The sequence below is a fragment of the Phaseolus vulgaris genome, chromosome 10 (assembly GCF_051622355.1).
Source record: "Phaseolus vulgaris cultivar YP4 chromosome 10, ASM5162235v1, whole genome shotgun sequence".
NCBI classification, from domain to species: domain Eukaryota; kingdom Viridiplantae; phylum Streptophyta; class Magnoliopsida; order Fabales; family Fabaceae; genus Phaseolus; species Phaseolus vulgaris.
Window position 1 is genome coordinate 42,518,241 of NC_143507.1, and position 25,747 is coordinate 42,543,987.

Genomic DNA, 25,747 nt, shown 5'->3' on the forward strand with positions numbered 1-25,747 from the left:
AACCTATTTATTGAACTTTACAATATTATCTTATTCTATTATTTATTTACATTATTTTAACAGAATGTTTATAATTGTATATATACTTTCTAAAACAAGTTCATATTTATGCGAAAAGTTTAATATTTAATATTTTCTTTTTACGTGTTTCTCTTTTATTTTGGTGCTTTCTATCTTCGTTTTTTCTTTGTTTTGAAACAAAAAAAATTCTAAATGAGAAAAATAAATAAATAAGAATGTTTATTAAAGAATGAGAAAACTATAAAAAAACATGAAATAAAATATTTTGTAAATTAAAATTACTTTGGACTTTAATTAAATTTTAAAAAATTATACAAGTTTTTCTTACTTATATTTATAATATATAGAAAAAAAAAATCTTCTAAAATTCTTCCAGAAAACTCATTTAAACGAACGTGGTTCTATTTTCTAGTTCAGGAGTAAATACAAACTGTAAAACTAAAACGAATTTAATTAAAAAAAGTTATTAATAAACTTCTTGACTCCAATTCGATAATTTGTGTTATTGTAAAATGGGTCCTGTGCCTTGAAAAACAAATGTGAAAGTGTTATTTCTTTCTGCACCTCATGGCTGGTTAATAGATAAAATTGCTTATTTGCCATCGCCACTATCACCTCCTTTTCTCATTGTTCTCATTGTTGTCTATGTTGTATCAAAAGAACTAATGTTTCAAATTATATAATTAAGAAGTTATTTTTTACATAATTTTTTTAAAATTGTATAGTTTGTAAGTTAAAAAATTACTCCTAGACTTTACAATAAAAAAAACTCTTAAGTTATACATTTCAAAAGTTTTTAATAAAAAAATATAATTAGGTTGTACAATCTGAATTTTTTTAAATGACTTTCAAATTGTCTAACCTAAAAAGATTATTTTTTAATATAAAAATGACTTTCAAAATATAAATTATATAATTAAAAAACTTTTTTCATGTAAAAAATAACTCAGTATACATCGATAAATTAATTTTGACTTCTAATTCGGTAAACAAAGCTTCCACGTTCCACTATGAAAGTAAAAAAAGTTTTCAGATTATACATAAAACTTTTTTTCATCAATCAAACAAACAAACAAACAAAGTGGACATTTTCATAGTTATGAGGGTGCGTAAGGAAATTATCGGGGTGCAAAAAGAAATTCTCATATAAAAGGTGGGCTGATCATAAAACCTGTTACTAAATTCTTGTCCTGGGCAAATTCTTTTTGCAACTCCAGGCATTTCTTCCTGCACCTCATACGTCGAAAATATCAAAATTACCCTTCTCAATTAGCTTTATAGAAAATTTACATTCCATATTACACAATTCTAAACACAAATTTTCCATTATGAAAAATGTTTGCCTTATTACACAAAATACAATTTTTGCATTATGAATTCTGTATTCCATATTTTGGAATTAAAATATAAGGTGCAGAAAGAATTTGTCCTTGTCCTGTAGTTAACTAGATCGAATAAATAGAAAAACATAAAACACCAACATAATTCATATATTATCAATTTTTGTTAACTTTTCTATATAAATATTTACGGAGAAGTATACCAAAACAAGATTCTAGTAGCCATGCATAAATATACAAAAATACACAATAACAATTAGAAAATGAATAAGAAATATCCAGGTTAGAGTCCTGTCCAGGTTTTCTTCACTTATCCTGTAAGATCCTAGTTAAAAAGAAATGGTGTACTGTGATTATATGCATGTCCCAGTTTCTGAAATGAAGCAATATGTATTCACAATTTGGAGCTTTGGTAACCAGCAACCACCATTCAGGGTTAGCCCCACGCCATGGAGCAGGCGTAGTTCACCACCAGTTTTCCATCAAAACCAAAATTCTACAAAAATAAGAGAAAGGAAATAAATAACTCAATGATAAAAAAATGTTAAAAACAACTTCTAACAAATACTGCTAAATTTTTTAACAGCATCTATTTACTTTCATCAAATAAACATACTGTCAGGCATAAACCTAAAATTTTTCCTACATGAGATGAAAGAAATATTATAATTGCGAGAAATATAAGTAACTGTAGCACAAGAATCATAAATCTGCACGATCTACATTCAATGAAGATATAAAAATCAGTGGAAAAGATGGGATCAGGTGATGTCTTACATTAAACAGATCAATGACCAATTCATCAGGGTTTGGTGAAAAAGCACTATTGACATACACAAACTGCAAAATTAGGAAATCAAAATTGAGTATGCAAAACCTTCAGAGAAATAGATGGGAACAGAATACACAATGACATTTTACCAATGTCTCCCTGTGGAGCTGCCGGCGAAGAAAATCTATCACTTTAGCGAATTTATCAGTTCCTGCTATCTGCCATATAAAAATATATGTAGAATTCATAGCAAGCATTGTTAAAATAATGACATTAAAACTTGAATTGACAACTTTTTCTTATCAGCAACAAGCACAGACAAGCCAAACAGAAAGATAGTTTGTATTCTTCTTTCCCCACCATGAACACAAAATTCGGAGTGTAATTTCAATTAGAGAGAAAATAACATGGATAGTACAGTGCATATTAAATAAAAGGGAGTCCAGTTTAAATGGATAGAAGAACTAAGAAAGGTAGGATAAACTACATAAAAAGATCTAAAGCTGTATCTATTTTGCAGAATTTTTTTATGGATCCCAATAGAATCTATCATCCATTTAACCAGTCCCACCCAGTGAGATATAGTTTGGTCATAGTTTTTAGTAATAACAAATTGACATAGTTTAACTCAATTACAACTAGTTCATCATGTTACAGAACTGGATAGAGTGAAATTCTGAAATGGAAAAATTCAGCAATGGCCTATCCGAAAGAGTTCACGAGAGTAATATTTCGTGTCATTCCAAATGTAGATGGTAGAGGGAATAAGAACAGAAATACAACTGGCAAGTAATAGAAGCAGAAAAAGAACAAGTAAAAAATATTTAAATACAACAATATTGATGCAGAAATGTGAAACAAGAACATTATTTTGTACACTTCAAAGTAAATTGCATCTAGAATGTTCCTCACAATGATTATCATGCTGCTTCCTTGCACGAGTTACATCCTAACCAACCACTGTGAACTAAGACACGAAATCTTGGGTTACCATTGCAAACCAATTCAAGCAAGCACCAGCCATGATCCTAGAACACACCCCGACTCATCTAATTTTAGGCAATCATTATCTGCAGTCCTTAAAAAATGCAATTGACAGCCTCTCAAGCTCAAAAGAACCACAAATTGGGATCTTCAAATCAAGCCAAATCACAACGTCGTTCAGTTACTACTCTTATGCTCAGAAGAAAAATAAATAAGTTTATCCTGGTTTATCAGTTCACATAAACCACACTGAACTTTTCAGTCAATACTACATTATTTACTTATCCAGCATATCTTCATCACCGTCCAGGTAAATATAAACGAAGGCACAAATAGAAGATCTTATCTATAATTTAAGACGTGAAAATTCATTTGGGTTAACATAACCAATTATGAAAATTCGCATTCCTAGGTCATTGAAACCCTTACTAAATCCGATCGCAAGATTATACCTTCCATCTATTCAGATTTATGCACCATCCCACACCCACAAACTTGAATTTGAAACAAATAAATCATAATTGGCATAAAAAACCTTCTTCTTCTTTATTTCAAAAAAGAGGAAAGCATGCAAAGAGAGTTCAATTACAATTTTGATGAGGAATTTGGAGAAATAAAAGACACCCATTAAAGAGGAAGGTGGAAAGGAAATACCTTGAACTTAGATTGCTTGAGAATAGGAGCATCACCGGTGGCTCTGAGATGAATGACCACTGCAACAGAGAGAAAAACCAAATTCAGAAAAAGAAAGGGAAAAAGTTTGATTGATTGAGGAAGGAACATGGTACCTTTACGAACAGAACTTGGCGATTCAGCAGACATTGTCCTCAGTTCACTGTAATGTGATGCGATTCCTTCACAATTATCCCTGTTTCTCCTCTTTGAACAACCATCCACACAGCAGGTTTTCTCTTATTAATAATACATTTAAATATGTTTTCTCTAAGCAAATTTAAATTTGGTTTTAGATTTAGTATTTTTCTTTTTAATACAAAAATTTATTTTAATATATATATGTGAGAAAACACGTTCTTCTGTTCGTATAAGTATTTTCTCTAACAAAATTCATGGGGTCTAAGTCTGTTTAAGTTTATTTTAGAATTATAAATAATATTTAATAGCATTTTAATGTTTATAAAATCTAAAGATAAATGATTATTTTCATCATAATCAAAATTTGAAATATTTTTTTTATATATACAAACTATATTATAGATTTACGATAATAATTTATATGGTGGTATAAAATTACTTTTAACTATTTGATAATTAGTTAAAAAATAATAAATTTAATTTTAAAATAAAAAAGATGATTAAAAAAGACAAAATTCTAAAACAAATCAAATAAAAAATAAAAAATACAGTAACAACTCATCATCATGTAAAACTAAAGTAAAATAAAATGAATTTCCCCATAATTTAAAATCAAAGTATGCACCTAAGCTACAGAGAAGTAAGATCAGAAATGTTGTATAAAAATGAAGTGCATAAGTTAATTTGAATTCATAGGTTTACCTTAATTTTTTTGTTCCTTTTTTTGGAACAAGCAAGCTTACAAGAAGTTTGTCTAAATCACAAACGGGCAATGAAGCATTTTGGTTCCAATCACTATAAATTATCAAACATCAAATGAAAAAATAATTAGCTTAAAAAATGAAGGGAATTGATGATACCAAGGACTCTTCATAAACAAGAAGAAGAGGGGGAAGAACAAAGGGAGAATGAACTTAAAATCAATTTATGAACCTAAGCCATAAAGAAGTAAGATGAGAAATGCTATATAAAGATCAGATGCATAAGTTAGTTTATGGAAAAACTTAAATTATTTTTTCCATTAAATGGGCTTTAACAAGAGTTTATAAAAAAAGAAACCTATATCCAAATCGCTACAGTGCAATTTACCTTTGACTCCATTCAATATCAATTACGAAAGATGAGATGCAAAAACGATTAGCAGAGAAACACAAAGTAGAGTTAAACTGTTGTTTGTGCTACTGGTCTTGGTGGGCATTGACGGTCCATTGGTGAGGGTTTGGACGACGGTGATGGTTTTGATTTGATGGATTGATGGTTGCTACGTGCTACCAATTAGAATTATTATTTTGAATTTATTTAAATAAATAGAGTTTTTTTTATGTTTTAAATAAGGTGGTTAATTCTTTATCAATTTTTTAGAGATATGTATGTTAAAATATAGTGCATATTTTTAGGAAACCATCGATTATTTAATGCATCAAATTAGCGAATGCAAAAGATATTTTCTTTGTTTTGTTTTGAGATTGTACTATATAGCCTATATTGTATTTTGAATTCAACAACACGTGCTTCGTAAATATCTTATGTTTGTTCAACAATTGGTATTAGAGCTCAATGTGCCAGAAAATTTGATAGAAACAATTGTGAGTGTGTGATAACAACAACGTGAGTGTGAAAGAGAAACAATTGAGAGTGTCTCATAAGTGTGAGAGAAACCGTGTGTGCCATCCATATTATTCCTAGAAGAAAGAGAGAACAAAAATGGTAGATTCTAGTACCAACAATTATGTGCATCCTGCAATTCTTATCAAAATAAATCACTCATAATATATTATTTGCATTAATTTCTCTTATATTATTAGATAGATTCCTAAACCTTAGAACCTGCTATCCATTTGATTTTTTTTTTTAAAATTACCATTCATCTCATTAAAAAAAATACATTTAAAATATGCATGTGATAGTGAAAAACTAAAAAAATACGGATATAGGATAATGATAAAAACAAAATGTGAATACACATGAATAAACTTCTACCTGATAAGGAACTTTTAATGATCAGTAGACACAGTGACGAACGTCTAGGAAAAATTTCAGGCCAAAACAACCAAGGAGTAAGGCGCAGTAAGTCCCAGACCGAGAGTGAACAAAACTAGTTTTCCAAAAACAAGAAGTCTTGGCTTTTCTTCCCCGTATCTTCTTTTTGTGATTCGTTTATGGATGTGCCTCCTTACCTGGGTGCAAACAACATATGAAAGTACTTGTTTGAATTTCCTCAGCGCCATACGGACGCAGAATAAAAATTGCAGAAACTAGGGCGAAATTTCACAAGTTTTGGTAGAGGATAGCTTTGGTTTGCACGAAAATTCTTGAAAAATTCGCCCAAAATATTTTTTTTTCCTGAAATTCTACGTAAGAATCTCCACTGAATTTGGTTCAAAATGCAACAAATTTAAGGTCAAACGGAAGAGTATTCACCCACGAAAAAATTCAAACAGTTTCACACACATACGAACCTTCCTTTCAGCCCTGGTAGTGATCAATAAAAAATTTATGCCAATCTTGTGGGACGAATCTGGGGCTCAAATCTCAGCCAAAAATCAGTAGACATGGTGACGAACGTCTGGGAAAAATTTCAGGCCAAAACACCCAGGGAGTAAGGCGCACTAAGTCCCAGACCGAGAGTGAACAAAACTGGTTTTCTGAAAACAAATTGTCCTGCCTTTTCTTCCCCGTATCTTCTTTTTGTGATTCGTTTACGGACGTGCCTCCTTATCTGGGTGCAAAAAACATACGAAAGTACTTGTTTGAATTTCCTCAGCGCAATACGAACGCAGAATAACAATTGCAGAAACTAGGGCGAAATTTCACAAGTTTTGGAAGAGGATAGCCTTGGTTTGCACGAAAAATTCTGAAAAATTTGCCCAGAATAGTTTTTTCTTGAAATTACATGTAAGAATCTCCACTGAATTTCGGACGAAACGCGACAAATTTCGGGTCAAACGGATGAGTATTCACTCACAAAAAAAATCAAGCAGTTTCACACATAAACGAACCTTCCTTTCAGCCCTGGCAGTGATCAATAAACAATTTATTGCCAGTCTTGTGGGACGAATCTGGGGCTCAAATTTCAGCCAAAAATCAGTAGACACAGTGACGAACATCTGGTAAAAATTTCAGGCCAAAACACCCAAGGAGTAAGGCGCAGTAAGTCCCAGACCGAGTGTGAACAAAACTAGTTTTCCGAAAACAAAGCGTCCTGACTTTTCTTCCCCGTATCTTCTTTTTGTGATTCATTTATGGACGTGCCTCCTTACCTGGGTGCAAACAAAATATGAAAGTAGTGGTGTGAATTTTCTCAGTGCAATAGGATGCAAAATAAAAATTGCAGAAACTAGGGCGAAATTTCACAAGTTTTGATAGATGATAGCCTTGGTTTGCACGAGAATTCTTGAAAAATTCTACCGAAATAGTTTTTTCCTGAAATTCTACGTAAGAATCTCCACTGAATTTGGTTCAAAATGCGACAAATTTAAGGTCAATCGGATGAGTATTCACCCACAAAAATATTCAAACAGTTTCACACACATACGAACCTTCCTTTCAACTCTGGCAGTGATCAATAAAAAAATTTATTGCCAATCTTGTGGGACGAATCTGGGGCTCAAATCTCAGCCAAAAATCAGTAGACACAGTGACGAACGTCTGGTAAAAATTTCGGGCCAAAACATCCAAGGAATAAGGCGCGGTAAGTCCTAGACCGAGAGTGAACAAAAATGGTTTTCCGAAAACAAAACATCATTGGTTTTCTTCCCCGTATCTCCTTTTTGTGATTCTTTTATGGACGTGCCTCCTTACCTGGATGCAAACAACAAATGGAAGTACTTGTGTGAACTTTTTCAGCGCAATACGAACCCAGAATAAAAATTGCAGAAAGTAGGGCGAAATTTCACAAGTTTTGGTAGAGGATAGCTTTGGTTTGCACAAAATTTTCAAAAAATTCTCCCGAAATTGTGTTTTCCTAAAATTTCACGTAAGAATCTGCACTGAATTTGGGATAGAACGCGATGAATTTCAGGTCAAACGGATGAGTATTCACCCACGAAAAAAATCAAACAGTTTCATACACAAACGAACCTTCCTTTCGGTCCTGACAGTGAAAAATATAAAGTGATTAACTCTCACCTATATTCTTTTTTTTTTCTATTGGAAGCTTTCTTTGTTCTGTTTTGAAGAATTTTTAAATACATCACAGTTGGAACTGGAATTCTCTGCAAAACAATAATTCTTTAAAACTAGAAAAAAAAAAAAATCTTTGACAATAATACTTTGATACTTTGCTTGTTATGTCATATCAGAAGGAAAAAAAAAACAATGTTAAATATAATGCAGATTGAAATATTTTTTTTATCAAAAAATAAAATAAAAATTAAACCAGATATTTAAAGAGTGTCCAAACCCTTCTTATAAAGAAAACCAATTCAAAATGAAGAGAAAGATTTTTAAGAAAAAAAAAATCTTAAACCTTAAATCCTAAATAATCATTAAAAATATTGATATATGCAACATAGTGTAGATTGAACAATATTTCCACTACATGAACAATTAAAATTTGTTAATTTGATATCTTTTATTATTATTTTACTTCATTTAACATATTTTTTTTATATATTTATTAATATATGTATTGTAAACCTATTATGATTCATAGGTACATATGTATAAAATAAATGTCATGATTAATTAAATCTAAACATGTAATATTTTATAACCAATTGAATCTAAACCATGTGACTAATTAGTTGTAGTTAGAATTTTATAAATCATATTATGAAAGGATTAACTTTTAAATCTCTTTATTCTTCACTTTTTTTTAATAAATTGTCATAATAATTAGAATACACCATAGGGTCTATCTATGTTTTAGACATGCATGCAAATTTATCACTGAATTTTCCACACTTCTAACGTTGTATAGGTAAATGTAAAATTGGATATGTGAGATATAAAACAAATGCATGCATTCGTGTAACTTATCTCAATGCATAAAAATATGAGTATTTAATCTTTCACAGCAAAAGAAAGTCACATAGTATAAAAAATCTCATTAGATTAGCATCCAAAACTAATGCAACATAATTATGTTTAACTTTTTAACATTTCTCACAAAAATAAAGTTTATATAATTTTCTTACTTATATTATTATATTGCATATAGTTTTGGGATGCTAACCAAATAACATTCCTTATACTATGTAATGTTTTTCACTGATATTTTATGCATTGATATAAGATAAATGCATCATGCATTTATATCTTACATTTACCTATTAAACTTTAGAAAAGTTTAGAAGTGTGGAAAGCATAATAATGAATTTGAATCTAAACCTTACATGAGTTCCATTTGTATTGAAGCTGCTGCATGACTCAGTTTGTAGAAAATACTTATGTAAGAGTAATGCATTTATGGTTTGCATGTCATTTTGTCATCTTCCAAAGTTGTATATCAGAACAAGACATGAAACGTGTAAAACACAAGAAACAATAGTTTTTCTTAATGTGTTTTCATGGATAATGTTGTGTGAGGTATTTTGATTCATGACGACATGCACAATCACATATATTGGATAGAGATGATGATTAATTAAATCTAACTATATAAAAATTTATAATTATTTCGTTCAAAACATGTGACTAATGGCTTGTACTCATAATTTTATAAAAGGATGAAATTTTGAAGTTTTTTTCTTTATAATAGATTTTCATCCTCTCAGATATTTTAAAAATGACAAGCACAATCCAATAGTTACATGATTGGAATCGTTTAATTATTAAATCCTCCATAAACTTTGATAAAATTTATGTACAAGAACATACCTATAAATATCTTTGGGTGCATTGTTATAAAAAATTTCTTTGTTTTGTCTTGAGGAATTTCTTTGTAGCATCACTGTTGGAAGCAGAAAATGCATCACCAATAATAATGCTTTGCTACTTTGCAAGCCTTTTGTTAAGGTGAAATTGGAATCGCATCAGATCTTATATTCAAAGGAATGTCCTGTTTAAGTCAAATTAGTATAAACTTTACATTCTAACATTAAGCTTAAATAACCTTATTAAATATGAATTGAATTAATTATATTGTATTATTACTTTAATAAAGTATAATATATGAATTGAATTAATTGTAGTGATTTATCAAATTTTGCTGGTTTAAACCATAAAATTTAACCACTGCATTCGAGAGAATTTTTCAGAAATTTTCGTGCAAACCAAGGCTATCCTCTATCGAAACTTGTGAAATTTCGCCCCACTTTCTGCAATTTTTATTCTGAGTCCGTATTGCGCTGAAAAACTTCACACAAGTACTTTCATATGTTTTTTGCACCCAGGTAAGGAGGCACGTCCATAAACGAATCACAAAAAGAAGATACGGAGAAGAAAAGCTAGGATGTTTTGTTTTCGGAAAACCAGTTTTGTTCACTCTCAGTCTGGGACTTACTACGCCTTACTCCTTGGGAGTTTTGGTCTGAAATTTTGACCAGACGTTCGTCACTGTGTCTATTGAGTTTTGGCTGAGATTTGAGCCCCAGATTCGTCCCACTAGATTGACAATAAATTTTTTATTGATCACTGCCAGGGCTGAAAGGAAGTTTCGTTTGTGTGTGAAACTGTTTGATTTCTCATCCGTTTGACCCAAAATTTGTCGCTTTTCGTGCCAAAATCAGTGGAGATTCTTATGTGGACTTTCAGGAAAAAACTATTTCGGGAGAATTTTTCAGAAATTTTCGTGCAAACCAAGGCTATCCTCTACCGAAACTTATGAAATTTGGTCCTACTTTCTGCAATTTTTATTCGGCATCCGTACTGCAATGAAAAAACTCACACAAGTACTTTTGTTTGCACCCAGGTAAGGAGGCATGTCCATAAACGAATCACAAAAAGAAGATACGGGGAAGAAAATTCAGGACGTTTTGTTTTTGGAAAACCAATTTTGTTCACTCTCGGTCTGGGACTTAGTGCGCCTTACTCCTTGGGTGTTTTGGTCTGAAATTTTGACCAGACGTTCATCACTGTGTCTATTGAGTTTTTGCTGAGATTTGAGCCCCAGATTCGTCCCACAAGACTGACAATAAATTGTTTACTGATCACTGCCAGGGCTGAAAGGAAGGTTCGTTTGTATGCGAAACTGTTTGATTTTTTTCGTGGGTGAATACTCACCCGTTTGACCTAAAATTCATCGCGTTTCGTTCCAAATTCAGTGGAGATTCTTACGTGAAATTTCAGAAAAAAAACTATTCTGGGAAAATTTTTCAGACATTTTCGTGCAAACCAAGGCTAACATCTACAGAAACTTGTGAAATTTCGCCATACTTTCTGCAATTTTTATTCTGCGTCCGTATTACGCTGAAAAATCCACACAAGTACTTTCATATGTTGTTTCCACCCAGGTAAGGAAGCACGTCCATACACGAATCACAAAAGGAAGATACGGAGAAGAAAAGCCAGGACGTTTTGTTTTTGGAAAACCAGTTTTGTTCACTCTCGGCTCTGGGACTTACTTCGCCTTACTCCTTGGGTGTTTTGGTATGAAATTTTGACCAAATATTCGTCATTGTGTCTATTGATTATTGGCTGAGATTTGAGCCCCAGATTCGTCCCACAAGACTGGCAATAAATTTTTTACTGATCACTCTGCCAGGGCTGAAAGCAAGGTTCGTTTGTATGTGAAACTGTTTGATTTTTTTCGTGGGTGAATACTCATCTGTTTGACCCGAAATTTCTCGTGTTTCGTCCCAAATTCAGTGGAGATTCTTACGTGAAATTTCAGGAAAAAACTATCTCGGTAGAATTTTTCAGAAATTTTCGTGCAAAGCAAGGTTATCTATCCTCTACCGAAACTTGTGAAATTTCGCCATACTTTCTGCAATTTTTATTCTGCGTCCGTATTACACTGAAAAAACTCACACAAGTACTTTCATATGTTGTTTGCACCCAGGTACGGAGGCACGTCCATAAATGAATCACAAAAGGAAGATATAGGGAGGAAGAGGCAGGACGTATTGTTTCCGGAAAACCAATTTTGCTCACTCTCGGTCTGGGACTTACTACGCCTTACTCCTTGGGTGTTTTGGTCTGAAATTTTGACCAGAAGTTCGTCACTGTGTCTATTGAGTTTTGGCTGAGATTTGAGCCCAGATTCGTCCCACAAGATTGACAATAAACTTTTTACTGATCACTGCCAGGGCTGACAGGAAGATTCGTTGTGTGTGCGAAACTGTTTGATTTTTTTCGTGGGTGAATACTCACCCGTTTGACCTAAAATTCATCGCGTTTTGTCCCAAATTCAGTGGAGATTCTTACCTGAAATTTCAGGAAAAAACTATCTTGGGAGAATTTTTCAGAAATTCTGTGCAAACCAATGCTATCCTCTACAAAAACTTGTGAAATTTCATCCTAATTTCTGCAATTTTATTATGGGTCCTTATTGCGCTGAAAAAAAAATTCACACAAGTACTTTGATATGTTGTTTTCATCCAGATAAGGAGGCACGTCCATAAACAAATCACAAAATGAAGATACGGGGAAGAAAAGCCATGACGTTTTTTTTTTCGGAAGTGCAGTTTTGTTCATTCTCGGTCTGGGATTTACTACGCCTTACTCCTTGGGTATTTTGGTATGAATTTTTTACCACACGTTCGTCACTGTGTCTATTGAGTTTTGGATGAGATTAGAGCACCAGATTCGTCCCACAAAATTTACAATAAAATTTTTATCGACCACTGCCAGGGTTGAAAAGAAGTTTCGTATGTGTGTGAAACTGTTTGATTTTTTTCGTGGGTGAATACTCACCCGTTTGACCTTAAATTCGTCGCGTTTTGTCCCAAATTCAGTGGAGATTCGTACGTGGAATTTCAGGAAAAAACTATCTCGGGAGAATTTTTGAGAAATTCTATGCAAACCAAGGCTATCCTCTACAAAAACTTGTGAAATTTCGCCCTAAATTCTGCAATTTTACTATATGTCCGTATTGCGCTGAAAAAATTCAAACAAGTACTTTCATATGTTTTTTGCACCCAGATAAGGAGGCACGTCCATAAACAAATCACAAAAAGAAGATACGGGGAAGAAAAGCCAGGATGTTTTGTTTTCGGAAAACCAGTTTTGTTCACTCTCGGTGTGGGACTTACTACGCCTTACTCCTTGGGTATTTTGGTCTGAAATTTTTACCACACGTTCGTCACGGTGTGGATTGAGTTTTGGATGAGATTTGAGCCCCATATTCGTCCCACAAGATTTACAATAAATTTTTTATCGATCACTGCCAGGGCTGAAAGGAAGTTTCGTATGTGTGTGAAACTGTTTTATTTTATTCGTGGGTGAATACTCACCCGTTTGACCTTAAATTCGTCGCGTTTTGTCCCAAATTCAGTGAAGATTCTTACATGGAATTTCAGGAAAAAATTATCTCGGGAGAATTTTTTAGAAATTATATGCAAACCAAGGTTATCCTCTACAAAAACTTGTAAAATTCTGCCCTAAATTCTGCTATTTTATTATGGATCCGTATTGCGCTGAAAAAATTCACACAAGTACTTTCATATGTTGTTTGCACCGAGATAACGAGGCACGTCCATAAACAAATCACAAAAGGAAGATACAGGGAAGAAAAGCCAGGACGTGCAGCCTGCTACTTGCTACCTGTTACTTGCTACCTGCAGCCTGCTACTTGCTACCTGTTACTTGCTACCAGCAGCCTGCTATTTGCTACATGCAACCTGCAAACTTCTACATGCAACCTGCAAACTTCTACCTGCTACGTGCTACGTGCTACCTTCTACCTGCTGCCTGTAACCTGTAACATGCTACTTGTAACTTGTAACCTGCTACCTACAACCTGCTATCTGCAATTTGTAACCTGTTACAGGCTACCAGCTACTTGCTACCTGTTACCTGCTACCTGAAACCTGCAAACTTTTACCTGCTACCTGCTACCTTCTACGTGCTACCTGTTATCTGCTACCTGCAACCTGCAACCTACTACCTGTTACCTGCTACCTGTTACCTGTTACCTGCAACATGCAACCTGCTACCTGCTACCTGTTACCTGCTACCTTCTACGTGCTACCTGTTATCTGCTACCTGCAACCTACTACCTGTTACCTGCTACCTGTTACCTGTTACCTGCAACATGCAACCTGCTACCTGCTACCTGTTAATTGTTACCTGTTACCTGCTACCTGCTACCTGTTACCTGCTACCTGCTACCTACAACCTGTTACCTGTTACCTACTACCTGTTACCTGCTACCTGCTACATGTTACCTGTTAACTGCAACCTGTTACCTGCAATTTGCTACCTGTTACCTGCATCCTGCAACCTCCAACCTGCTACCTGCAACCTGCAAATTTTTACTTGCTACCTGCTACTTGCTACATGTTACCTGCTACCTGCTACCTGTTACCTGCTACCTGCAAACTTTTACCTGTTACCTGCAACCTGCTACCTACTACTTGTTACATGTTACCTGCTACCTGCTACCTGTTACCTGCTACCTGCTACCTGCTACCTGTTACCTGCTACCTGTTACCTGCAACCTGCAAACTTCTACCTGCTACGTGCTACGTGCTACCTGTAACCTGTAACCTGCTACCTACAACCTGTAACCTGTTACGGGCTACCAGCTACTTGCTACCTGCTACCTGCAACCTGCAAACTTTTACATGCTACCTGCTACCTTTTACCTGCTACCTGCTACCTGCTACCTGTTACCTGCTACCTGTTACCTGTTACCTGCAACCTGCTACCTACAACCTGCAACCTGCAACCTGCAACCTACAACCTACAACCTGTTACCTGCTACCTGGTAGCTGTGGCTTGTTACCTGTTAACTTTTACATGTTACCTGCTACCTGCTAGTTGTGACGTGTTTGTTGTGACTTGTTACCTGTTAACTTTTACATGTTACCTACTACCTGTTAACTTCTATCGGTTACCTATTTCCTGCAACCTATTACCTGCTACTTGTTAGTTGTTACTTGCTATCTGCTATCTTCTAGTTGTTACATGTTACCTCTTACCTGTTACTACTTATTACCTGCTACCTGCCACCTATTATCTGTTACCTGCTACATTTTACCTGTAGGGGTTAGAGTTTTATGATAGGTATAATTTCAACAGTAGATGATAAGTATAATTTGAACGGTTGAAATATACAAGTCCTTTTGTTGTTCTTCCATGAGTTTGATTTCGACTTATGATGAAGTGGCTTTATTTGTTACTACTAAATCTCATGTCTCACCAATTGCCAATACTCCTTAAAGTATAGAAAATTATTCATTAACTTTATCCAATGATCATAATATTTTAGGAATTATATGCACATATTTACTAGTACTAAATCTATCTTGTTGGTATGATGCTAAGAAGAGAAGAATCAATATGGGTCAAACACACAACACAAACATACACAATCTCTTATTTTGTTCAAAATTGAAAAACCCTTTTATCCAAGAACCAATTTTTCCCATCACATTTCTTACTTTTCTTTCTCATCCTTAATCTACATAACAAACTTCCACGGCACCTGTCATAAGCTGAAGGTCCTATAGAAAAAACTAAGTATTCTAAAGGAAATAGTGGAAAAGAATGTATTTAAGCAAGGTTGTCTTATTTTATTACTGCTTTTATATAATCGGTGCTGATTTTTTGAAGTGAAAAATTGATATTGGTAGAAATTGAGTCCACCACTTAATTTAAATTATATTTTAATGGAATATTCATGCAAAAATGGGTTAAGAGAATTTAAAATATTGTAAGTTAATATTTTAAAATTGAAATTTATCCGAAGAAAAGTAAGTTATTTAATTAAATATTAATTATAATATATGGTATTAAGTTTTTTCTATAGGGACCTTTAGCTTTTCCTCTTAAGTAGTAAGAGTGTATCAAAAATCGAAAGTATTTCTTTAACTTTTCGAGAGGATTTGCAAGTATTCTATAATGCTTAGTGTTGATTGAAAACAAAATTCAACATTGGCCAAGAAACTTCGGAATGTTGTGAACTCATCTGAATGAAAAAAATAATAATTTAATTTAGTATAAATTATCAGAACCCATGTGTCACAAAATGAAGAAAATCATGTGAGGATGGACATGTTCAGGAATTAGAACCTAAATTTGTAATACAACATGAGTTCTGGGAGCTATGTTCCTTGAGATAGATTCAATGCATCTTTTGGTTGAATCAGGTTTATCACAGCGAAACTTCTCTTGGATTCCAAAGTTGGTGGAATTCAGCTACTGTTGGTGTTCGGGGAGGGTAATCTTCCCTGCTATATATCCTTTTAAACACACCAAACAAAACAAAAACATTACAGAAATGTAGACTAGAACAATATGAGATTCCCAAGCAAGACAACAATAACTTGTGCTCAACTACATTTTACTTCTGTCAAAATTATCAGGGGAAATAAGGCATCAACTAGTAGAAGTAATAAAACTCAACATGTTACCAGCCTAAAGATTCCATATAAAATACAAACTGAATCAGCTCTCGTCATGTTTTAAATCCAAATCCAAATAAATAGATTGGATTTAAAATCCATATCCATTTTAACTAGATCAAATTTAAATGGATATTTTTTAAATCCATTTAAAGTGGACGACTCAACATCGGCCCGAGCTCAGACGACTCGACAATTGCCCGGGCCGGATGATTCAACATCAGCCCGAGCCCATTTGACTCGACATCAGTCCGGGCTCGCTCGGCTTGACATCAGCCCGAGCCTAATCGACTCAACATCGACCCGGGCCCGGACGATTCAACATGGGCCCGGACCCAGACGACTCAACATCGGCCTGGGCCCAGACGACTCAACATCGGCCCAGACGACTCGACAATGACCAGAGCTTGGATGATTCGACATCGGCCCGAGCCCGCTCAGCTCGACATTAGCCAGGGCCTAATCGACTCGACATCTACCCGGACCCGCTGCACTCGACATCGACTCGAGCCCAGTCAACTCGACAACGGTCCGGGCCCGAACGACTCGAACTCAGTCCGGGCCTGGATGACTCGACATCGGCTCAGGTCCGGACCTAGACGACTCGAAATTGGCCAGGGCCCAGTCGACTCGACACAGACCCAAGCCCACTCCACCCGACATCGGCCCGAACCCGTTCGGCTCGACATCGGCCCGGACCCGGGAGACTCGACTAACTCGACTTGATATTAATTTTCATTTTTATCCATAACTACATTTACGATTATATTATTAGTCGGGCCTTCTATTTTTTTAAACATCTAACAGATAGCAAGCTAGAAGATATAATCAAAGGAGTTATTTAGAAAAAAGTAGCAAGTTGCTGATGCAGTAAATGTACATAATAAAGTTTAGAATTTGAATTTAAAAATAATCCTACATTGACGTAAACTTTATTAATAAAATAATTTGGATATCGAATGAATGAGAATGGAGATGGATAAAATCACTATAGTTCGAGTTAAAATCAAGTAGTCAAGGGTTATTTATTATCCATCATTTATAATTGAAATAAGTTAAATAAATGTAATTTAGACAAGACACTAAATGTTATTGAGAATATATAAAGGAATCAAATTTGTTGTTAATTAAAAAAAGTACAAATTAAATTATTTAAAATATTCTTCTGTTGAATGATGAAACGGTTATTCTGTGTATAGATTCGCTTTACACTTTTTCTGAAAAAAAAAATCCATGTGTAAAACTTTGTTATAAATATATATTTAATAGTTATTAAATAGTTAAATTATTAAATATTTTTATATAGTTTTATTTCAAATTTATATCCTAGTCTAAAAATGTATAAAGTGTTAATAAAATCATTTTTTTCTTAAAAAATACACTTTTGTTATAACATCAAACCATAAGTTTATCTGAAGTATCAAAAGCTAAGTTTTATTGAGAAAGTATATTTATTACATATAAAAATAAAAATGTAATCAATATTTTGCTTTCAACATTTAGTATATTGCCGCGTTTAAAATACTTAAAATCGACTCTAAAGTATTCACTTCACCATTTTCTTAAAATAATCATCAATTTATTATATTTTCTGTATTTGAAGAACTACTCCAAAAATTATGAAATAAAAAATTTTATAATAAACAATTAAAGTATTATCACTCTTATAAACGTTTTTCATTAATATGTAAAAAAAATACTAAAAAATAAACTTAAGATATACATATTTAATAAAATATTATCATATCACTATGACAAAAATGTCAGTTTAGTTTAGTGTGTGTTTTGCTCGATCTGTCACTAACCTGTCAAAAGCGGATTGAGTCAAAAGAGACTGGTTTGTTAAGGTTATACAAACCGAAATTAGTAATATGTTTCATTACAAGGTAGGTTGACGGGTTGATCTACCACCTTTTAAATTTTTTTAATTTTTTTTGTAATTTATTTTGTTGTGTTTAGATCTATTTTTTGGACAATAAAAATGTAAGTATAATCAATAAAATTGAATCAAACTTTAATATTCCAGTAAAAGAATGTTTAATGTCTAACAAAACAAAATAAATATCAAAAATATTTCAATAAATGAAATAATATATAAAAAAAAAAATAATGTAAATAAAGTTCTATATAAAATATTGATCACCAATAATTTTAATTCCAAAAACATAAGATTCTTTTTTAAAAGTTTAAAAAATAAACATTCTACCTTGTGTCCTTCCTAGGTTAGGTAGGCCAACACAATAGGGATGGACGGATTTAAAAAGTTGGAAATTCTTCATGCACTTTCATATATTCTCCTTGATCCTTTGTGTATTTTTTTTTTAATTTCAACAATATCCTTAAATATGGTGCAGAGTGCGGTGACTTCTTTTTCATTTTTAAGTGATGGTGATTGTTTGTGGTGACTGGTGATAGTTGTTATGATCGGTTGGACAAAAATAATAAAATTAATTAGTTAACTGTTAATGTTATTTGAAGTTGACAAGATAAATTTTATTGGTAAAAGAAAATTCATTAATTCATTTTGATTTATTAAAAATTTAAGTAAATAATATGATTAAATATGATTTATTTAATAAAATTATAGTTCAATCATCTATTAAAAAATTATCGCGGAGGAATATCCCATTCATCCATAAAAACAATATTTTCAAAAAAGTTAAAAAACAATTGTGAAAAAAAAAGTAAATTTAAGAATGGTTTAAAGGTGAAAAAATGATTGAATTAATTTTGATCTGATTTATATATTGATATTAGATTTTAAAAAATTAATAGATGAACTATTATTGATTATAGAATTAAATAGATGAATATGATTCAATCTAATTTTGTATATATGGTACTGAATGAGTTAGATGAATTCACTTGTTGATCGAAACATCATCAATTACTGCTAAAGTATTGGTTTGGCACCGTAACGTTACTCAAGATTCTTACAGTGGAATCATTCATTTGTGGAATGGAATGTCTCCTGAATGGGAAAGCAGGTGAATTATTTCATGAATGAACAGTAAGTGTTTGTACAAATGCCACGACCTATATGCACGTTCAACTTCCAGTGAATTTGTTCTCATGCTGCCTAACTCTCTGCTGTAGTTGTTCATCTCATTCCTTTGCAAATTATAGAGATTTTCAGTACTTTCGTGTTCCTTTCCAAGAACATCTGAGTTTGTAGCTAATAATTAGAAAAAACAAGACTCCAAATCCGTAATTACCTTTTGCTTGTCGATGGTTTCATAAAAAGCTTTTCTGTAATCCCTTGCACGAAAGAAATATCTTTTCCAAACAGGGCCAATGACATTCCTTCATCATATTCATTTTTATTCTAATTAAAAACCCAAGTTATTTTCATGACGATAATAACTATTACCCAATTTATTAATATATCACCTTTTAATGTTCTTTTGTTCTCCATGTATCATTCTGTGCAAGTTAGCGAATTCCAATGCATGGAGAACAAAAGGAATGGACAAAAATTGTGTTTTTAACTACACTAAGCAGAAACTATTTATTTCATGATATACCATATAAAAGCACTTCATCTTTTCAAATATCTCATCATCAACACTAACCATTTTCTTTTTTTCTATCATCACATTGTAATTAATGCACTTATTTTTCTTCCTCTATAGATATGTATATTTTACTATTCTCATTTATTTGTTACAAAGAGGATTTGAAACTTGATGTAAAAGGAAGCATTGAAACTAGATCAAGTTTTATTCAAAGAGGTGTAACGTGATCGAATTAATGTCAATGATAAGAAACATTTACATCTGCATGCAAATATTGTCTATGTTACAATCAGAAGAAGCCTATTTCAGCCAAAAACACTGTCTTAAAAATAATGAAGAAGTAATATTCCAAACACGCTTAACTCAGTCTATAGTTTTCTTACTTTCTTTTATTGGTTCATAGCCAATCAAATCCGGACTCCATAAAAGTTGTCACTGGTAGAAAATCAAAATTTGGGTCATATAGTGAATCGCCCCAAGGAAAGTGAGTGGTATCACTGGATGATTTTGGAGATAAATACCCTTTATCCACCGAACAATGGTTATCATTATCTTCAAGTATATTATTTCCTTGACAAGATGATTCAGGCAAATCCATATTCATTAGCTCCGAGAAGAAATTGCCATCCATCTCAAGATTTTCCATGAAATTCAACACTGGGTCATTGTTACTCTCTGAAGACGGAGACACAAGAAAAGCCTTCATTTTGCTATGATCACCAGCATTATTGCTCTTATTGTTTTCATTGTGTTGACTAATTTCGTTAGTGACTGTGACCTTAGTCCACCTTGTTGCTTTAGTCTGAACAAGACACGAACCCTTATCGTAGTGCCATTCTTGGTTCTTAACGTTTTCATCATGCTGAACTGTGTTTAAAGTGCTTCCTGCACCACCATTTGTAATGGAGCATCCTGGGGTGCCATTTTGAAGTTTCCTTCCTATGTTGGTGTTCCAATAATTCTTGATTTCATTGTCTGTTCGTCCCGGAAGCCTTCCAGCAATCAAAGACCACCTAAAATCAATGCAACACTTCTGTTATATATTCTATGAATCTATAACACTACCATTTTCAAATCAATACATGTAAATAACAAATTTTCCTATACTCATGGTTTTCAAAGTAAATAATTTCTCATATTATCTAGATATGGATATTAACACACTTTTCTCATCTCATCTAGAGTGACAATTCGTACCGAGACAACATATTATACAAACATATTATGAGTGAATTAGTATTCATATTAAAAAGTTGATAATCTCTAATCTATGTTTACGTCTTTCTTATTATAGAATTTTGATATATACCTGTTTCCAAGAAGATTGTGAAGCCGGATAATGAGCTCCTCTTCATCATTAGTGATGTTACCTCTCTTAATGCCAGGCCTGAGATAATTCAACCATCTCAGTCTGCAACTTTTTCCGCATCTCTTAAGACCTGCATGATTTCCACATTAGAAAGCTGCTATATATAGATGTAAGTTGAGATTAACCAATTCAACTTTCCAAGTTATTCCAACCGAATCAAGCAATGATGCATATGAAACTGTGTAAGTGGATCCATATATATATACATGCATGCATTCATCATCATCACCTGCTCTTTTGGGCAGGTGTCTCCATTTTCCTTCGCCATGGATGTTAATGTATTCTGTCAGAATTTTATCTTCCAGAGCTGTCCATGCTCCTTTGTTCAAACCTTCTTTAGAACAACAAGGACTTCTTCCCATCTCTTTTGAGCACGTGTAAGTAAGTAGTCACAAATGTAAGTGTGATCAAGAGAATGAGAGAGATAGTATATGTGTTGGCAGCTGATGGGTGCATAATCATGTATGCGCTATATATAATATGCATAAATACATTATTCTTATTAGGGAAGACCCAAAAGGAACCCTTTATGCTTCTCCACCACCAATAATTTGCTAGTTAAAGTAATTTCATTCAATATAAATAAGGTTAGGGTTTCAAATCAGCTTCCCTCATATGGGCCATGTAGTTTTGAGAATGTTTCAGAGAGTGGAGATTAATTAATTACAAAAGAAAAGAAACACACCATACGTGAATACACCCATCTGCCATTCATACACATCACTTCTAGCTACTTTCTATCTAACTTTCCCACGCTCCTGAAAGTTTGTTGGATTTCAAATGTCTGAAAATTTGAAAATAAAACTCAGATTGATTTTGTAAAACCCTTAATTTTCTCTGGGTTTTAAGAGAATTATCGAAAGTAATTTCATCTAAGCAGAACAAAAAAGTTGAAAGAAAGGAATAACCTGAGTTTCGGTTCATTGGTGTTCGATTATGTCAAACCCTACCCCCATGCTATACTCTTACTAAACATGGAATGTATTTTGCTAATTAACTCCCACATTGGAAATTTATGTTTGCTGTTTTTAAAGTCTCTCTTTTTATTCTTCTTGTTGTCTCTTAAAATTAAAATTTACACATGATATATAGCTTAGAAAAAAAAAACCTTGAATAAAAAGATTTTTTAATGAGCAAAAGCTTTAAATTGTATGTATCTATTACTGTGACTGACTTGTAATGTTAGGCCAGTAGCTAATTTTCAACAAAACATTTTGTTTATAAAAGCTAATTAGTTTTTTTTTTCTTTAGAGAAATAGAAAAACTTTGGGTGACACTAACTAAGATTTAAGTTTAACAAGTTTGAGTTATTTTAGTGGCATCTTCTTTGTAAGCGTGTAATACTAGATTGTAGTAATTTGTTATATTTGTATATGGTAAGTTTTACTTTATTCTTTTATTTTCATTTAATATTTTTTACTTATTTGTTTATTTTTAGTTATTTACTTATTATTATCACAGTTTAAATAGTCTTTTAATTAATCTTTTGTAACGTTTTCAAAATTTATCTAAGTTAATATATTAATCAAATTGCAACAACTTTTTAACTATGTCCTTTCTGAGCAGATATTTCAGCTTGTTAAAATTGAGTGGTACGATAATTTGAAGGCTTAATATTATCCATATTTTATTTTCTTTAATTTTACAAATAAAAAATAATACATTTTTATTCCTCATTATGAATACCAGTTTTTTATTAAATAAATGTTATATAAATTGTGACAACCTTATTATTTAATTCTGTCTTTTTAACGTACCACTCAACTGTTTGAACTTTTAGTTTTTTCCATTTTTTTAATAAATTTCTAGAAATAATAGAATAATCTCTTTATCATCTATGTTTCATTGTCTTTATCTTTGTAAAATCTATATCTTTGTTTCATTTGCTTATATACAATTAAGTTTTCAAATTTTGATTTTTTTGAGAGATATCTCAATTTTGGAGAGTAAAGAAAAGGGAAAAAAAATTTAGTCCAAATTTTAAACCTTTTAAATATTTTTTAGTAGGAAAATTATTATAATGAATCATTCCCAGTATTTCTTTTTACCTAACAAACTTATTTAGTCCTTCAACTTTTATAAATGTATGATTATTTGTAATTTTATTTTCGTAGAAATTACTGTAATGTTGATTTCTAAAATCTGGGAAGAACATAAACGGAATCTATACATAACTCGTCATTATATATAAGAGAGTTTTTTACTTATATACAAAAATTATTTATGAAAATAACAATTCAGTGACATAATCAACTAATTATTAATTTAGGATTGGATATTCAAAATAAGAAATAAATATATTCTAATTATCGATCTAAAGTTCATTTATACTAACATTTACTAAGATTTAAATAATTTGTCATGTAATTGGGTTAGTTTAAATTAAAAATATATATACATTGAGTTATTTTATATTTATTTTAGTTTTTGGATCCTGCATTTAGTGTGTTCAAAATCAAACAGACGAAAATCCAACTGAACAAATTGTAAACTGCAAAAACTTGAATTTAATCTGATTCTGTTTTGAATTTTTTCCTCCAAACTGTCCGATTTGGTTCATGTTCGAAAACCAATCCAAACCAAATTACACAGTATATTATATTATGTGTGTGTGTGTATATATATATATATATATATATATATATATATATATTATTTTTATCTTAAGTTCAGTTTTTAAAATGTAAGTAAAATTCATTTATTACAATTAAATTGTCCACATCAACTTAATGTTCTGAATAGAAAAATTGTTAGACTAATTGAGTTCATATGTCGAACCATTGGACAATTTTAATTCTATTTAAAATAATTATTTTAATTCTAAAAAATTACAATACATATATATATTTAAAATTTAAGTCACATCAATAAAATCAGATTTAATTTTTAAATATAATAATTTTAATATAAATTATAACACATACTTTAAACGTAAGTTTTTTAAAGTTAATTATTATTTTTAAAAACAAAAACACTTCATTTAAGTCGATTTGAATGGCAAACATGAAGTTAAATATGATTAAATTCATTTTAAGTCACAGTTTTTAATAATTAAATCTAAGTCGTTTTACAAGCTATTGAGATCAAATTAATCTTAGCACCTCTATGAAACATCATCAAACAGATTTGGATTCCCAAGGAATTAATTCCAAAATATTCCTACCAAAAAATCCAAAACAAATTGAGTACCTAATTTAAAGCCAAAAGTCATTTTTGCAATGTATTCTCTCTTTATAACTTTCCTATCATTCATTTATTCACCGTTTACCATACATATTTTGTAATTAAGTGACAATGGTAAAAATGTTTTACACTGTAAATGCATAAACTATGTTCGATCTTGTATACAACAAAATAAATATTTAATATAAAAAAATGAATTAGTTGATTTAGTTAATAATATTATAAATTTAAATGTTACATAAACTGAAATTAATATTATATTTAATAACATCAATTCTAATTTAAGAAACAACTTCTATAATCAATAAGTGAAAGTTATGAAGTTAGTGAACAATTAATGCCTTAACGTAAATGAAACATGAGTGGATCACAATAAAGTTTTAAATAAATTGTGACTATATAATAAAATTAACAATAATATATATATATATGTTTTATTTAAAATAAGATAAATAAGATTAACAAATTTGTTTCATATACAAACAAAAAAAGAAGTTAGTAGTACAATGCATAAATGTTGTTAATTAAAGCGAACCGGTTCTTGATTAGACCGGTCCAGTCCCAAGAAGCATGCAATGAGAAGTAAGTAAAATAGAAATTCTGAAAACGTGACGCAATGTTCCAAGTTTTTTTTTAATTAAATTGAATTTTTGTAAAGTTTTGGTGTTTCCCGCGTGAGAGAACGAAGTTATAATATGATAAAAGAAGAGAATAATAGAAGCAATATGGAAAAAGGACAAAACAACAATCAGAAAGTGAAATACTAATGCTGCGATCAAAGGAAAGTGTACAACAGAACTGAGTTCACATGTTTTTCTGTCACATTTTGCAGACATTTCAGACATGTGCTTACAAAAATGTCGTTGTCGCCAACAATGAACTTCACGATTGGACGGTCAAAAAGATACGCTGCACCAGACAAAATAGAATGAATGATCCACGGATTAGCCACTTCTCAAAAGCCAGAAATCTGAAAAGTGAACAGCAAAGTGAAAATCATTTTCCAAAATCACACATCTAACGGTAAAACAAAGTGTTTCTAAGATCACAGTTACTACATTTTTAGTTCCAACCTCATGTCTCAGTTTAGTTTCATTATTCCAATCAAGTTAAAGTTGTAGCTGATTCACTTCATGTTTCAATATGTAAAAAGACTTTAATGATTGAAGTAAAATTTACACATGTTCTTTATATATTAAAAAATTCATTCTGTGACTTTCTATTTCATAAGTAAAAAATATATATTACTTTAACAATAGTATATTAATAGAGAAAAGTTTATAAATTGTGATTTTATCAAT

General features: G+C 31.8%; 2 protein-coding genes across 2 annotated transcripts; both read right to left on the reverse strand.

The window, feature by feature from the left end:
* Positions 1-1,512: 1,512 nt before the first annotated feature.
* On the reverse strand, positions 1,513-4,040 carry LOC137819258 (ubiquitin-like protein ATG12). The gene is made up of 5 exons (XM_068623051.2): positions 3,906-4,040; positions 3,772-3,830; positions 2,283-2,351; positions 2,139-2,201; positions 1,513-1,857 (listed from the first exon to the last, which is right to left on the reverse strand). The coding sequence occupies exons 1-5, from the start codon at positions 3,937-3,939 to the stop codon at positions 1,798-1,800; spliced, it is 285 nt and encodes a 94-aa protein (XP_068479152.1). The 5' UTR covers positions 3,940-4,040; the 3' UTR covers positions 1,513-1,797.
* A 16,086-nt stretch (positions 4,041-20,126) lies between these two features.
* Positions 20,127-21,693, reverse strand: LOC137818759 (transcription factor MYB1). Its single transcript, XM_068622358.2, has 3 exons — positions 21,493-21,693; positions 21,204-21,333; positions 20,127-20,907 (listed from the first exon to the last, which is right to left on the reverse strand). The coding sequence occupies exons 1-3, from the start codon at positions 21,623-21,625 to the stop codon at positions 20,292-20,294; spliced, it is 879 nt and encodes a 292-aa protein (XP_068478459.2). The 5' UTR covers positions 21,626-21,693; the 3' UTR covers positions 20,127-20,291.
* Between the last annotated feature and the right edge of the window lie 4,054 nt (positions 21,694-25,747).

Excerpts from the sequence above, each read along its gene's own strand:
- LOC137819258 (XM_068623051.2), bottom strand. The coding sequence starts at position 3,939 with ATGTCTGCTGAATCGCCAAGTTCTGTTCGTAAAG. Across the intron at positions 2,202-2,282 it reads AGCTCCACAGGGAGACATTG|TTTGTGTATGTCAATAGTGC; the intron begins GTAAAATGTCAT and ends CTAATTTTGCAG. Across the intron at positions 1,858-2,138 it reads TGGTCATTGATCTGTTTAAT|AATTTTGGTTTTGATGGAAA; the intron begins GTAAGACATCAC and ends TTATTTTTGTAG.
- LOC137818759 (XM_068622358.2), bottom strand. The coding sequence starts at position 21,625 with ATGGGAAGAAGTCCTTGTTGTTCTAAAGAAGGTTTGAACAAAGGAGCA. Across the intron at positions 21,334-21,492 it reads ACACCTGCCCAAAAGAGCAG|GTCTTAAGAGATGCGGAAAA; the intron begins GTGATGATGATG and ends GAAATCATGCAG. Across the intron at positions 20,908-21,203 it reads CACAATCTTCTTGGAAACAG|GTGGTCTTTGATTGCTGGAA; the intron begins GTATATATCAAA and ends CATTGATTTTAG.